The following is a 16734-nucleotide window of genomic DNA, read 5'->3' on the forward strand; positions in this document are numbered from 1 at the left end:
GTCCTTTAACGGACCACCCTTCGCTCACTGGGGGGAGGTGATGGCGTTCCTCCCCCCCACACACATCCTCTTAACCCCTTCTTACCAATGCCTACCGCCAATGCCGAAAAGTTGTGACGAGTTGCTACGAGGTAGGCAAAAAACCAAAAGGCTACAAATTGCCAATTGGGAAAAATTCCTACCATGCCCCTTGCGGCAACAGACTGAAGTCCATAGCAAAGTCAAAGACCTACCTAAAGCATACCTAAAGGGAGAGAGGGTGGGAAAACGTGAGGGCTAGCCGGCGAAAAGAGGGTGAGCCCCCTCTGCGCCGGCCCTAAATAGGGCAGACCCGGCCGGGATTCCCCTGTTCTCGCGGGGGCTGAAACCAGCCCCCGCTCACGTGGGGGTGGGCGTGAAGCCCGCAACCCCACCTCCTGGGCAGGCCGGAAGTGGCTTTGGGGGAAAACTTTTCTAAAGACCAAATTGCACATGGCATTATTCACACTGTTAACTGTTACATGATAATTATTGTTTGTTTGTTTTTGAAAATTAAAGAGGGAGGGAGATTTAGACCACCGTTTGCAGAGGGAAGGCTTTAACCATTTACCCCATAATGTTCAAAATTGGAATTAGTTCTGCCACACTTGCTCTTTGCAACAGGAGAAAAGCTGTGCTATTTATTTTCCCCAAAGGTATAAATGACATGATATAAACACCCTATCTATGGCACAGCCACAACTGTTGCTTGAATTGTATTTTGATTTTTTTGCATATTGATTAATTCCCCTGGGACTGTAAGCTTTTTCTTCTTGTTCCGCAGCTGCGCCTTGCAAAAATCCAATCTTAGCCACCGAATTTAAGCTAGGCAAAATCCCTCAGGTTGTCTGCGCTTCTAATAAGACCCAATTCAGTGGCTAAAATTTGATTATTTGCAAAGCACAGCCACAGAACATCAAGAAAAGGTCTTGTAATAGGGGAATTAATCAGTGCATGATAGGGTCAAAATATGGGTCGAGCAAAGGTATGGATGAGCCCTTGAGCCTTTGAGAAGCAAGCAGAAGAAGAGAACGTTCTATGTGGCTGTGGATGCTTTTCTGCGCATACACATACATTTGCAGAAATAGGATGCTTCAGACACCAAGGCATCTCTAGATAAGTGTCACCACACGTCTATATGGAAATCCTTATTTAAGCTCCACAAACTGTCTGCATCAAGTTGACTTGGGGCAGGGCAAAGCTGTTGCACATGACTAGAGATGGATCAGGCCTCTCCATATGGGAAATTTGAACATAAGAAGAGCCCTGCTGGATCAGGCCAATGGCTCATCTAATTCAGCATCCTGTTCATCCAGGTGCCCCAAACTACAAGCAGGACCTGAACACAAGAGCACTCCCCCACCCCCACCCCATGGTTCCCTGCAACTTATTCAGAAGCATTACTGCCTCCAACCCTGGAGGCAGAGCATGACATCGTGGCTAGCAGCCATTGGCAGTCTTTATCTTCCACGACTATGCCCAATCTTTTTAAAGACCTTCAAGTTGGTAGCAACCACTTCCTCCTGTGGCAGTGAGTTCCATAGTTTAACATCCTTTTTGCTGCCAGCATAATTCAGCTTTAAGCATGTGGAAACTAGTGAATTGGTGGCATACTTACCTAATCTGCCTTTTCTTTTTTTCCTTACAGAAAATGAAGCCTCTTGGACAGCGGAAGCGCTCAACGCCTGCTGCACTCAGCAAGGCACTCAGCATGTCTAAGCATCACTCCGGGTCAGCAACTTTCATTTGCAATCCCTCCTTAGTATGCGCACATGCTTGGGTTTTATTGCCTAGAGCAGCCTTTGCCAAGCCTTAGCTTCATATGACCATACTGGGTAGAGCTGAAGGGAGTTGTCCAAAGCATATTGAGGGCACTAGATTGGCAGTGGCTGGGGTGATGGGGACTGAAATTACCAATATTCTCCCAGTCCAAATGTCCAGCATTCTATTATCTTTTTTTAGCAGGGGGTGCCACTTGAAAGATTTATATACCCCCTGACATTTAAAAAAGAAACAAGCTTCAAAGTGGTTTACAAAGAGAACAAAACAATAAACATATTAAGAAAATCTGTTAAAAACAGCTATTCAAAACTTTTCAAAGAATAATTAAACTTACGGATAAGCTATAAACAGATCAAAGCACATTGATAGGTTTGCCTGAACAAAAATGTTTTTAACAGGTGCTTAAAAAAGAGTACAGCGAAGGTGATATAAACTGGCAGGGAGTTCCATAGGATAGGTACTGCCATACGAAATGCTTGAGTTCTTACAAACGGTGTGATGTGGCACCTGTAACAGGATCCAGTGCTGCAGATCAAGTGTGTGTTAATGGGGTAAGGCAATCTGGCAGATAAACTCACCTCCAGTTGTAAAGGGCATTGTACTGTATACTACAAGTTCAAGCTGTTAAGGGCAACAGCTTGAACTTGGCCCAGCAGCAGATTGGCAACCAGCACAGACCATCTTCCTCTTGTCAGCAACTGTGCTGCAGCATGCTGCACTAACTTCAGCTTCCAGATCAAGTGCAGGGGAAGCTCCACACAGCAGTAATTCAGTACCAGTTTCTCAGGTCAAAGCGAACAAGAGGGCATAAATAGGTAGTGCAATCACATAAGTAAACTGGCAAATTTTAGGCAGATCCAAGGCAACTGATCACATGGGAAAGTGAGGTCTGGATTGTGCCTACTGGCCTCACCTCCAAATCTCTGCAGTTTCACCCAAATTTATTCACAGAGGCTCTGTGCCAGGGTTGCAGACCCTGTGGCTTGCCACGTATACTGCAGCTCATTTTTTAATTTTTGTTTAAAAAATATGTTACAGTCATTTGACCACGAGCAATCTTAAGGCCACTGCACATTTAACTGCTGATTAGTTTTTTCTCTGCCCCCACCCCATTAATCCACAGGAGCGAAAACAAAAGAACCCTAGTTCCCATAGGGCCACTGCAGAGGTTACCCTGACCTCCCCCCATCCTACCAGGTTTCCTCTTTCCTGCACCAAATTACATTCAGTTTGGCTTAGCAAAGGCTGTTTTCTAGATGAGACTTATTGGAGATGCTGGACATTCCACAGAAGAAGCAGTGAGAGAGGAAACAAAAGTGCGAGGCTCTTCCTCTCCTGAAGGCAACTTCTAGGTCTCCCTGGAAAAGCGGAGGTGGGCATTTCCTCCAAGGGTGCAAAGTTATCTTGATGTGGGTCAGGATGTGCTTCTGTTCCCTTCAGATGATTCCTAGAAATATGAATCACTTCCTCTCTTTCGCTGCTTCCGTTGAAAAATCTAGAGTGGTCACCACAGTTTATTGCAAGGCTGTTCTAAGTATATGGAGAAATATTATCCATAACTTTCCCATTGCAAAACTGAATGAACGCTGCCCATCTCTTGATAAATCTGTCCTGCCAAATGCAGTGGTACCTCGGTTATGAACTTAATCCGTTCCCGAAGTCCGTTCTTAAACCAAAGCCATTCTTAAACCGAGACACACTTTCCCTAATGAGGCCTCCCGCCCCCGGTACCCTTTCACCGTTCAGCTTCCGTTCTTAGACCAAGGTAAAGTTTGTTAACCGGAACACTACTTCTGGTTTTGCGGAGTTCTTATACTGAATAGTTTGTAAACAGTTCTTAAGCTGAAGTTGCACTGTACCGCTTTGTGATCTAGTTTTATAGGTCCATTTAGTCATTAATGTTATTTCCAAAAATTCAGAAGTAAGAAGCACAGATTTCTAGTGGATGGCAAATTTGTAAATTTATTCCAAGCTTTGCTTTGCACAAAATGGAACACTAAACACCCCACCCCTCCCCCATATGTAACAGAATGGATGAGAAAATAATTTGGAAGGAACAACTATCATTGTTACTTGAGGCCTAGATGACCTTGTTGGCTTTCCTGGGTAGAAAACCTTCAAGTTAGTCTACTGAAATCCAATCTACTTGGGCCTGCCTTAGAAGACAGTCCAGAACATAGCTGTCAAGTGTCCCTTATTTGAAGGGACAGTCCCTTATTCCAGCGCCATGTCCCGCTGCTGTCCCTTATTGATGATGTCCCTTAAATTTCCCAGGTTTCAAAGGAAGCAGCTCCTCTCCCTCCCTCCCTCCCTGCCGGCCAGGGAGGAGGGAGGCTCCAACTGTGTTGCTTGGCTGTGTTGCTCACCCAGTAAGAAGTCTAAGAACGACTGGGGGGTAGAGCTTGAATGCCTTGTGTGTGGCTAGTTAATGCAAGCTGAGGGGTTTTTTGAATGCTGGATGCCATTTTGTTGCACGTGCTGCTGCAGGGGAGCACGTCTTAAGCCAGGCTGGGGAGCCATCTTAAGTTGAGGCTGCATAGGCCTTGGGGAGCCATCTTAAGTTGAGGCTGCATAGGCCGGGGAGCCATCTTAAGTTGAGGCTGCATAGGCCTTGTGGTGCATGTGATTCAGATTCTATTCAGTTGAACCTCTGGTTACAAAGTTGGTTGGACAGTGTTCTCGAAGCTACCAGCATGAGTTTGACCAGACTGCAGGAGGACAGGAACACTGGAGTGCCGGGGAGCCAGGCCGGGGAGCCATCTTAAGTTGAGGCTGCATAGGCCTTGTGGTGCATGTGATTCAGATTCTATTCAGTTGAACCTCTGGTTACAAAGTTGGTTGGACAGTGTTCTCGAAGCTACCAGCATGAGTTTGACCAGACTGCAGGAGGACAGGAACACTGGAGTGCCTGGAACAGGTGAGGCTGCAGGTCCCTTATTTTGGCTGCTGGTCCCTTATTTTCAAGGCTGCTGGTCCCTTATTTTCAAATCTGTAAGTTGACAGCTATGGTCCAGAAATTGCAGCTACTGCAAAATTCAGCAGCCCATAGTGCTTATAGGAGTGGCAGACCGAGCATATCCATTGTAAAAAAAAACTTCACTGGTTGCCACTTGTTTTCCAGACCCAATTTGAAGGACTTATACTTATGTAAATCGAACCATCTGCAAGTTAGGGACTTCTCATGCATGTGAAGACTGGTTCCGGGTGGACTGAGTGGACGAGACTAATAGTGGGTCCAGTGGCCAAGAAGGCAGTTTCTGCATGTGCTGTAGAGGGAAGTGAGGGGCTGATGGGACTTGTCAACCTGGAAAGAGAGCCCATCTAGGAGAAGAAAACTCTGATCCTAAGCCTCCCCTGCCTTGAGGGTCAGGAGAAGAAAAGGCTAAGGACTAATCCCTACACAAACCCGGAATGGTGTCCATAAGACAGTTGGATGGCGCCTTGCATGCCTTCTTTCGGAGGGGGGGCATAGCTAAGGTCCTGACCTGCCCCTCATTGCATGAGGGGAATTTGTGCCTGAGCCTTCTGGACTTTTCAAAAGAACAGCAAGCCCAAGCAGCTGTCTCTTTAATAGCGAATAAGTTATCACAGAGTTTGGAGACTCCCTCGCTCCCACCAGCAATGAGATGATGGATTCTAGAAGGCCATGCTCTCTGTCATTCCTGTTCCAAAGATGCCCTCACAAATAACATTTCCTGCCAGTTTATTTAATTGAAATAAATATTTTCTTTAAAGCCAAGATAAAAAAACTTTAATGATTTACACTTCAAACCAAGCAAGCTTTTATGGGAACACTATTTTTCATTTAGCACCATACTATAACCCCTCTGCTTTTGGGGAAATGATTTGTGCAGCTTCCAGCATGGTTTTTATCTGAGAGGAATTCTTGCACTGGCTGCCACTGAGAAGGCCTTTCCTTCTTCTAGCTTTCTCCATTTTCTGCAAGCGACTTGAATGGGAGAAACACATTCTTGGCTTTATTTGGATGCAGGGAAGAATGTCTTTTTGCAGACTAGGCAGAGGGCAAAGAGGGGGCACTTAACATCTCCTGGGTTGGCCTGACCCTGGGAATTTGTCACAACGTCACTGGTGATTTGTAGGTTCGCGTATTATTAGTTCCCTTGCATTGCATTTTTTTAAAGAACAAGATTAGATAGATTTTGGCCACATATCCAAAACTTGCACAATTGCTGGTTCAAAGTGTCAATAGATGTTGGTGTTGGATGCTGATTTAGAAATAATTAGTTTGGGGGGAGGAAGCGAGTAAGAGGCAAAATGATAGAAGTTTGTAAAATTATGCATGGCATAGAGAAAGTGGATAGAGAAAAGCTTCTCTCTCACTCTTGAACAAAGTAACACTTGAACAAAGGATTTGCTTTCATTATATGCTGGGGAGCAGCCCTGAGAAAGAAAAGAGGAAGGTGTCATGCAGATACAGTATTCTGGGAGGGAGTTCCAGGTGTAGGAAGGAGGGACAGGTTCATTTAAAGGAGCAGGAGGTTTTCAGATAAAGGAGTGCTAAGAGTAAATGAACCAAGCTCCAGTAGGACCCTGGGTGGATCTGGTCAGGTTGGGTCTGAAGTGGATGCTCAGACTCCAGAAAGCAGTGGCGTAGCGTGGGTTGTCAGCACCCGGGGCAAGGCAAGTAATTTGCGCCCCCTAACCCTGGATTCGCGCCCCCTAACCCTATCCCTAACCCTACCCCCCCCAGATGTTGCGCCCGGTGCGGCCGGCCCCCCCTGCACCCCCCACGCTACGCCACTGCCAGAAAGCACTAATTTTGTGTATCAGCCCTGTATGGGTGATGATGAGTCTTTCTTAATCAACCAATTTGGTATAAAATAATTAGGCAGTCTCAGTAACATTTTCCTGTTTTACAAACTAATATCTATTTGAAGTGATCATGTGGAACTTGATGATTTGACCTCTTTTATTATTGAGCAGTTTAGAGCTTTTATATTAGACCTTATATTGGAGGCTGACGACTTAAAGTGAATGCATAAAGCTATGGACCATAATTAGGATGCAAGCGAAGATTTATGCATCTCACTCTGTTTTCAGCTCCCTGAAGCCTGTAACGAATTGCTACCCCACCCCACCCCCACTCACCTTCCCCCCACCCCAAGAAAATCTTTAATAAAGATACATTTTTTTGGAAAAAACTAACTGACCTAACTAACTGACCCATTGCATTGTGGATAACTTGGTTCTGCCCTCAACAAAAGCCTGCCCCCAAAAATAATAAATCCTGACTACACCCAACCTCTGGGATGAATTCACCTCTCAGCTGTCATCCACAAAGATCATTGTCTGAGAAACTTTGAAAGAACTAATGACCCCCATGGATGAGCAGCTAGCAGACATCAGTGTGAGGGTGAATACCATAGCTGTCAACGTTTCCCTTTTTTAAAGAGAAATTCCCTTCTTCCAAATAGGATTCCTCGCAAGAAAAGGGAAAAGTTGACAGCTATGGTGAATACTTTATTGGAGAATGCAGATTTGGTCAAGGAAATTGGTCTCTGACATGAAAAGCAGATTCAATGAGTTCTTTTTTAAAAACTATTTTTATTAAAGATTTTCTTGGTTTACAAAAGTATGTGCAGTCTCTCTCTCTCTCTCTCTCTCTCTCTCTCTCTCTCTCTCTCTCCCCCCCCCCCCCCGGTAACATTTTTTAACAGATCAGTTTCATTTGTTGAGACATTAGGAAGAAAAGGGGGGGAGATGAGTGGGGGTGGGGTCAGGGGGCGATATTTCTATTTTACTTAATATATGTGGAGTTTTGTGTCAGCGTTGCTTGCGCAGGTTCTCGTTAGGTCAGTTAGTTAAGTATTTTTATTTATTCACAGTCATACCTCGAGTTGAATGTGCTTTGGGTTGAGTGCGTTCGAGTTGCGCTCCGCGGCAACCCGGAAGTAACGGAGTGCGTTACACTCAAAATGACATCACCCGCCATCGCGTCTTAACGTTCCGTTTGGGATGTGAACGGGGCTCCGGAACGGATCCCGTTCGCATCCCGAGGTACCACTGTACTTGATTTGGGGGGGTGGGACAGCTGCCCCCCTAACTACACCCATGTCCCAGAGATTGGGGCTGCCATTGCATCCCTGGTCTCCCACACTAATTGTATCTTCTGCCAAGTTGATTGTGTTTTTGCAGCTGGCTGCTTTTTGCTTATATCAGTCATGTGGTTTGAAGAAACCAGGAAGATTGTCTGATTTTATTATTTTTGTGGATTCAGATTCACTGGCATACACAAAGCACAAAGAAGAGATTTATATCCAAAACATATGTGCAGGATCCGTTGGGTGAGAGGGGTTGTTTCTGGTGTTTTCCTGAGCTAAGGATTTAAGGGGCCACCTACATCAGCATTGGCTCCACTCCCCCATCACAACTCATTAGATAATTTCTCTTTTTCAGCAGGGAAGTAATTTGTCAACCCGTCCATTCAGACAATGGATTACCAGCCGGGGCTTTCGGTAATCCAAATTCCGTTTTCATTTTGGAGGAGCAAGTACAGCTAACTGCAGGCTTACAGACGCAAGAGAGATGTTTGTTCCTCTTCAGCAATATGTTGGTTGTTGCCAAGTTCAAGTAAGTGCAGATTTGATCTACAAGGCTGTTAATGAAGTGGGTATTTCTTAGGAGTACCTTGCAAAGGTTACTTGCCCAGGTGTCTGTACTTGGAACTGGAACTGGAACTTGGAACTGGAACCTTCTTGAGTGTGGTTCATTTGTGGCCTCTCTCTCCATTCTCAGAATTAAGCTAGCCATTGTTGCACCCTCCAGATGTTAGTGGACTACAGCTCCTCTCACTGTTTGCCATGCTGGCTGCTGGGACTGCTGGGAGTTGGAGTCAAACAGCATCTGGAGGGCACCAGGCTGGGGGCGTCTGGTGTAAGAGCTTGCTTAGCTTATCATCAGGGGAGGAGGGCAGTGGTGAGCTTGAGCAAATCATATTTGGAAAATGGGTGTTTCCAGCTGTTTGTTGTTGATTGTAGGATGGGCACATTTCACCCATGCAAAAAAATTTTTTTTGCTACATCCACATAACTTTATTGGCACCAGAATACCTGCCTGTATTTTCCCTCTATTGAATCAGGATTTACCCTACACATGGAAAATCTGACAAGTATTTTTTTTAATGCCAGCAATCTGCTTATGATATCTGAACGACCTGTTTGCAGAATTAATGAAGTCCTCATATGGAACACCCCAAGTTTCTAAAGTTATTTTTCTTCATATTTTAGGGTATTGTTGTTGTTGTTGTTGTTGTTGTTGTGTTGTTGTTGTTGTTGTTAAAAACTGGCCATTTTCTGAAATGGACCAGCAGGATAGAAATGTGCTATAAATCAGAATGAATAAATAAATAGTCAAGTCCTGACTTTCTGATTTCTTCATAAAACAAGTTAAAATGCAGCAAATATTATTATGAAAGTAGAACATGAGGGGCATAGGGTTGAGCGGGAGGGACAAGCAGAATTAAAGAAATTGTGCAATATTTTGCCAGATTAGTTTTGCTACTGCTAAGTAAAATCACAACAAGGCTAATGACTCTTTTATGAAATGCCAGACCCCAACAGAAATGGGGAGACTTGGAAAACATCAGTCTCTCCCTATCCAAGGTTTTACTGGTGTAAAAAGGTAAAGGTAAAGGTAAAGGTACCCCTGCCCGTACGGGCCAGTCATGTCGGACTCTAGGGTTGTGCGCCCATCTCACTTAAGAGGCCGGGGGCCAGCGCTGTCGGGAGACACTTCCAGGTCATGTGGCCAGCGTGACGAAGCTGCTCTGGTGAGCCAGCACCAGCGCAGCACACGGAAACGCCGTTTACCTTCCCGCTATAAAGCAGTACCTATTTATCTACTTGCACTTGGGGGTGCTTTCGAACTGCTAGGTGGGCAGGAGCTGGGACCAAAAGACAGGAGCTCACCCTGCCGCGGGGATTCGAACCGCCGACCATGCGATCGGCAAGTCCTAGGCGCTGAGGTTTTACCCACAGTGCCACACGCGTCCCGTTTTACTGGTGTGCAACAGAACAAATAATTGTGACTATTTTATCATTTGTTTTATTTGTTACAGTAATTTATATCTCACCATTCTACAAAAAAATTGTGCTCAAAGAATGTCATGATATGGTAAAATAAAACAGAAAATTTACAAGAATGAACAGATCGTACACTATTAAAAAGCAACAATTTAAAACATAATACATTCTTTAAAATTATGCTGGAAGAAAACAGCTTTCACTGCCTGCTTTGTAGATTTGGGAATTGACTGCTCCATTGGAGTCTTTTCTCTCATAAGGAGGAAATTTCTGGCCTCTGATTCCTGACCCCAACAACAACCATTCCCATTCATAAATTTGTGGGTCCATCCTGCTAACAAGGAGTGTGACTTCATTGGTGAATGTGTGTAGGGATGAATGAACCTGCCAGTTTCAGTTTCTCTTCATCTCTCATTTATCCAGTCTTCAAGTTCAGGTCTCTCTGCATTTGCACATCTCTTTCCAAGTTGCTGCTTTTAAAAGTCCTCATAAAACTTTGTCTGTATTTTAATGTATAATTTTCCTAATACAGTATACACAACTTGTATGCATTTTTGCCCTAGTAATGCATATTTTTATTAACAACCCCCCTATTGTAATGCACTTTTAAATGTTGTTTTCACTAACATATGCATTTGTTCACATTTTCCATTAAAATGTGAGTTTTTGTGTACCTTATTTGATTGGAGAACTTGCAGCACAAAATTCAGAGAAGTGTAATTCTTCTTTTTTAACTGCATTCTGTTTTTAAAAGAATATATATTATATTGCTTTTTCACATGTAATTTAAAAAACAACAACAGTAAGCAACAACAATAGCAGCAAGTCTGTCATTTCTTGGGGGGAAAGTGTGTCAGCAGTTGGATCCAGCAATTAGAAAAAGTCTGTGATGCATTTTAAAATCTCTAATCAAATAAGACTCTCCAGATTTTTCCATGGGGAAGTTGTGTCAAGAATTTTGTAGGATGGGTGTGTGTTTTTGTCACATATTGTTTTGGGAAGAGTGAATCAGGAAAGTTTACCTTTAAGGCAAATTCAATCAAATTTTTCTCTCTCCCCTTAAGGGTGGTTCAACAGTGGTCATAATTCAGGAGAAGTGAAGATAAATGTTGGAGAGGTCTATGGTGAGGATGCAGAAGAAGACATGGGCACCACATGCCGTCTTCCTCTTGCCAGCATTCTTAACATAACCTGTCTCTGGCTTTGGATCTAGGTCATCCTCCAACTTGAAAGTGAAGAAGCAGGTGCACCTGACTAAGGTGTGGACAGGCAGCTGCCTCAGTGAAGTGTCGGAGAAAAGATTCACCCATGAGACCTCCTTTGTGATTGGCTGGCCCACCACCAACTTCGTTGTCACTTATAGGTAACACCTTCTCTCAGAATTCATCATCTATCCCCCCCGCCCCAAATCACCTCACATTTTCCTTAAACAACATCCGATGACAACACAGAGATGTAGAAGCTGACCTCCACCACCCCTCACTCACTAAGAATGTTTCCCAGTCTTACTTACCGTATTTTTCGCCCTATAGGACGCACTTTTCCCCCTCCAAAAATGAAGGGGAAATGTGTGTGCGTCCTATGGGGCGAATGCAGGCTTTCGCTGAAGCCTGGAGGCTTCAGGAAAGCCGCAGAGCCAGCCCCACAACTTCGGGGGACAGCGGGGAGGCGGAACGCCGCCATCCCGCTGTCTCCCGATGTAGTTTGGAGGCTGACGGTGGGGAGACGCGTGCTTCTCCCGGCCGCCAGCCCCGCAAGCTCCGGGGACAGCTGGGAGGCGCAGCGCGTCTTCCCGCTGTCCCTGGACCTGGTCTGCAGGCGGGCGGTGGGGAGAAGAGCGCTTCTCCCCGCTGCCTGCCCCGCAAGCTCCGGGGACATTTTTTTTCTTTATTTTTTTTTCTTTATTTCCCCCCAAAAAAACTTGGTGCGTCCTATGGGCTGGTGCGTCCTATGGGACGAAAAATACGGTACTTTGTTTGTCTAATTTATTTACAAAATTTATCTCCCACAAAAATTTATCTCCCACAAAGATCTGGGCTCAAAGTAGCTTATGATAATTTTAAACAACAGAATATATAAACAGTAATTTGAGACAGGTCAAAAGCTGTCAATGGCAAAACTACGATGGCAACAACAACAGGAATAAAGAGTTAACAACATCAGTTTGAACCAGTATTATTAACATGGAGATTCACTAAGGATTGAATGGTAGTTTAGCTTCCTTTGAAATGTTTGAGATTTCCTGCATGAGGATAAATCTCAAAATTCAACCATTCATTCATTCATTCATTTACATCCTTTGAAACATACCATGAACATGACTTAAAATACAAATAAAATTCAGTTCTGGACACATCAAAAATCACACAAGGATTACTGTCTTCAAAGAACAGTATAAAGATAACCATTCTTACTATGATTCTTACTGCTACAGCATAAATAAACAATGCTGAGTACCTCAGAGTAGCATCCTGAGATAGCTGCATTGCATCCTTAGTTTTCTTATTCTCACACGTTACAAAATCAGACCAATCTGACCCAAACAATCAAACCAACATATCATTCTTTTTAGTCCCTCTAGACAACTTTATGTGTCAATTTATGATTTCTCATTTGTCAAATATTTGGGGGTCATGCTTGCTCTATCTTTCTCTTTTCCCTTTTGCGATGCGATTCCTGTAGCCATTTCACCTTTGAAATGATTGTGCCTATTTGTCCATTTCGTAGCTAATTTCATAACAGAAATGCACAAAGTATACATGCTCTGTAATTTTTCTTCCCCAGCCTGTATCCCTCCAGATATGGTTGGACTACACCTTCTGTTGGGTGTTGATGGGGGGAAGCTGCACCCAGCTGAGAGTGTTATCTGAAAATAGACAACATTCCCTCCTTCACATACTAATTCTTCACATAGCTATTCTATGGGATTTGTTACCACAAGATGGAGTGATTGCCACCAACTTTGATGGCTTTAAAAGGGGTTTGGACACCTCCATAGAGGATTTGACAAACAAAGGCACTAGTACAATGGCTGTGCTGTTCCTCCAGGGTCAGAGGCAGTATAACTCTGAATACCAGTTGCTGGAAACACAGGAGTGGAGAGTTGCTCTTGTGCTCAGGTCCTGCTTGCTGGTTTCCCACAGGCATCTGGCTGGCTGCTAAGAGAACAGGATGCTGGACTATAAATGGGCCATTGGCCTGATCCAGCTTCATAGCTCTAATGTTCTTAATGCAGAAAATAAATACCTTTAATTCACTGTCACTATTCCATCACATCCACACCATATATTTAAAGCCAATGGCTCCCCCCCCCAAAGATTCACGGGAGCTGTAGTTTTCCCACTCATAGCTACACACAGTTAAGAACTACCGTTCCCATGGTAGTTGGTGAGGGTCATGTTTAAATATATGCATTAAATATATGGTGTGGATCAGCCCTTTATTTCTGCTTCAGCAAAAAAGGTTGGCTAACATTTGCCCTATGCCCCCCTCAATATCTTCCTGATTGAAGCTAAAAATGTAAAATTTCTTTCCTCATCTCATCCAGGAAATACCGTATTTTTTGCTCTATAAGACTCACTTTTTCTCTCCTAAAAAGTAAGGGGAAATGTGTGTGCGTCTTATGGATCGAATGCAGGCTGCGCGGCTATACCAGAAGCCAGAACAGCAAGAGGGATTACTGCTTTCACTGCGCAGCGATCTCTCTTGCTGTTCTGGCTTCTGAGATTCAGAATAAATTTTTTTCTTGTTTTCTTCCTCCAAAAACTAGGTGCGTCTTGTGGTCTGGTGCATCTTATAGAGCGAAAAATACGGTGATTTTCTATTAGCCATTCAGGCTATTGGGGAGTCTTCAATTGACTTTGTTCTGCCACGCATTGCAGGATACCTGACTAGAAGAATGACGACTCTTAACATTTGCTTTTTACAGCCAATATATGTTTGGGCAAACCTTGGTACAGGTTCTGTATCTCTCACGTCATTAGAGGGAAATAGTTTCTAAGAATTGCAAGGCAAGGAAAGCAGACAAAGCAAGATATTAATTAGAGGCCGTTGCCCAACGTGAAAAAGATGCTTGCTTCAAACGTCAGAATAAGGCACTTGCCCTCCGCCCACTTATCAGAGCCTCGCTTCGCTTCGCCAGGAAATTGAGCTCAGCAGCACAAGAAAATTATTTTACTAAAATAGAACAGGAAGGGGCTGTGCTTTTGTACTGGGCCTTTGTCAGAAGGGACAGTGATTTATAGTTCTGTATATCATCTATGGCAGTGTGGACAAAGAAAGGGGGGGAACTTCCCCAACCTGAGGGCCACATTATTCTCTGGATCATCTTCTGGGGGCCGCATGCCACTGGCAGGCAGGGCTAGAGGCAAAAGTGGATGGAGCAATGAATGTGACTTTTACCCTTCATATGGAAGGCTACAATCCAGCCAGACAAGATGGAGATTTCTATGGAGGAGGTTTCTATTCATGGAGAATAAGTCTATCAGTGACTGCTAGCCATGATGGCCAAGCTCTACTTCCATGGTTGGAGGAAGTAATGCTTCTGAATACCAGTTGCTGGAAACCTCAGGAAGAACTCAAGTGCTCCTCTGCTTGGGTTTTGCTCAAGGGTTTCCCACAATGAGCACCTGGTTGGTCACTGTGAGAGTAGGATGCAGGCCTAGATGGGCCCCCTTTGGCCTGATCCAGCAGGCTCTTCTTATGCTGTCATGGAAACCACGGGAGGGGGAGAGTGCTATTGTTCTCAAATCCTGTCTGCTTGTCCCCCACAGGGAACTGGAGGGCCACTGTGAGAAGAGAACGATGGACTAGATGGGCCATTGGCCTAATCTAGCAGACTTTTCTCATGTTCTTAGGCACACACATCTCATCCTCTGAGACATTATCACAGTTCACCAACGCAAAAGCACTTGAGGAGCAGGGCCTGGCAAGGGGTGGGGCCTCTGGAGGGGGAATAGCATAGCCCCTGAGGCCACAGTTGTTCCCCACCCCTGTTGCAGCCAGAGGACTTTTGATGCTTTCTTACCATTGTGTTTACTACTCATTTTCAGATCGCCTGAAGTGAAGGACAGGTGGATGTCAACACTGCTGTGGTAAGAGTTGCATTCTTTTTGTCTGCAGCAAGGATGCCACGTGGCGTAAAGGTAGGAGTGGCATTGTGCCATGGTGGCCTGCCTGTGGCATCTAGTGGCCCTTGCCATGGTTGCTGCTTGCTCCCCACGAAAGTAGGCTAGAAGCAGGGCTACCTCCATCAGTTCCGTTGTGGCAGGCCAGCCCCATCAGGCCTCATCTCCCCTCAGCTTGGCACCTGAGGGCAACTGCCATTCCCTCAGGCTGACTCAGTGGGAGAAGTGGGAAGCAGAAGGCTCATTCCATCACCTTTGCCAAAAGCCCAGATCCATCAGGCACCTCCTGCCCCTGAACTGTTCCAACTGTTTAGAAATCAATACTGAGTTTGAAATTTAATTTTCTTCTTCCCTCCCCATCCCTTTTTCCTTGTATGTCATGCTTTTTGGTTTTTAGGTTGTAAGCCTGCAGGCTGTTTTGAATGTAAGCTGCTGTGGGAACCTTTTTGACTGAAGAATTGGGTACAAAAGTTATAGATAGATAGATAGATAGATAGATAGATAGATAGATAAGCCAACTGGAAGAGGGAGGAGGGAATGTGTTGGTTCTATAGTGTGCCTCAGAGAGTACTGCCTTATACTTTATCAGTGTTCTACTTTGATCCCATTTAGCCACTTTTCAGGTGTTCATTCACAAGGATAGCCAACGTCCATCAGCCCCCAGGGAAGATGGGAGTTGTAGTTCCACAATATTAGGAGGACATCTTTTTAGCTACTTTTTAGCTACATAGGAAACACATGGGAAGGGTGGCATTGCAGTGACAGGCAGCACCCTAGACTAACATGCATCCATTAAAACAGGAATCAGGAACCATTTTCAACCTGAAAGCTACACTCCTGCTGTGTGGGTAGCTGCATGCCAGGGCTGGGCGTGGCCAGAGATGAAAGTGGGCAGGGCTTTACCTTTGTGCAGTAGGTTACATTCCTGGCACACAGAAATCAGAGATTTTGTACATACCCACATACCCACACATGTGTAAAGCATTATCACAGCCCCAGGACCACATTCCAGCCAGATAAATGTTCTTGATGCAGGACTGCTCTGAGGAGTACAACCTGAGGAGAGGTGTCGTGGGCTGAGCAGGGTCCTTGGGGCTTGAGGTTCTCCACCCCTGTGTTAGAACCTCTGAAGGGAGCTGCTGAGTGTGCACAGGACTTAAATGACATGGAGATGCTTGAGTGAAATCAACCCCACCCAAAAAAAGTTAGTCTCCCCAAAATGGTCTGTAGCAGTGTTTTTAGTGCCTTTCTCTGCATGCCCCAGTAACTATTCACCTTGTGGTTTATTTTCTTAATGGTAAATTTATGAATTATAGGCACATCAATGAAGTGAAGCAGACTGAGTATCCCAAAAGCATACCCATGCAGATTGTGTTGATGGACGGTGACCACAGCTCCTCTGTGAGTAACAGTGGGAAAAATAGCCTGGCCTATTAGGTTGGTCCTGTTCTTCAGTACCGCCGTATGTGACAGTGCTTAGTCTTGATTTTCAATCTACAGTAGTTTTAAGGCTCTATGTTACCTGAGCAGAACCTAAATGTGTTTTTTATTCTTTGTATCAAGAGCACTGCAATAATCGTCTCCAATGTAGAAACAGCAGAGCATGTCATCAAGAGGACCACTGAGAAGCTGGGACTTCCTGTAAGTGCAAAATTTATTTCCTTTTAGAAATGGCTCAGCAGTACTGCATTATTATTTTTACTAGCTGTGGGGCGGGGGGTGGGAAGATGAAGTCACTTGAGCTTTCCTAAGTGTAACTGAGACAA

The 16734-nt window shown here is 44.6% G+C and overlaps 1 protein-coding gene across 10 annotated transcripts in view; it reads left to right on the top strand.

Moving 5' to 3' along the window:
• The window catches only part of LOC309333443 (rho GTPase-activating protein 20-like), a 94149-nt gene that overhangs the window by 52411 nt on the left and 25004 nt on the right, over positions 1-16734 (top strand). For 6 of the 10 annotated variants that reach the window (XM_081846940.1, XM_081846947.1, XM_081846943.1 and 3 more), the window contains 6 exons: positions 1667-1749; positions 8218-8391; positions 11056-11205; positions 14894-14935; positions 16285-16369; positions 16532-16609. In XM_081846940.1, the coding sequence (XP_081703066.1) occupies positions 1667-1749; positions 8218-8391; positions 11056-11205; positions 14894-14935; positions 16285-16369; positions 16532-16609 (612 nt within the window). The other 4 variants (XM_081846942.1, XM_081846945.1, XM_081846949.1 and 1 more) reach the window with 3 other exon arrangements.

Source organism: Podarcis erhardii (genome assembly GCF_964252035.2).
Source record: "Podarcis erhardii genome assembly, chromosome: Z".
Classification (NCBI taxonomy): Eukaryota; Metazoa; Chordata; class Lepidosauria; order Squamata; family Lacertidae; genus Podarcis; species Podarcis erhardii.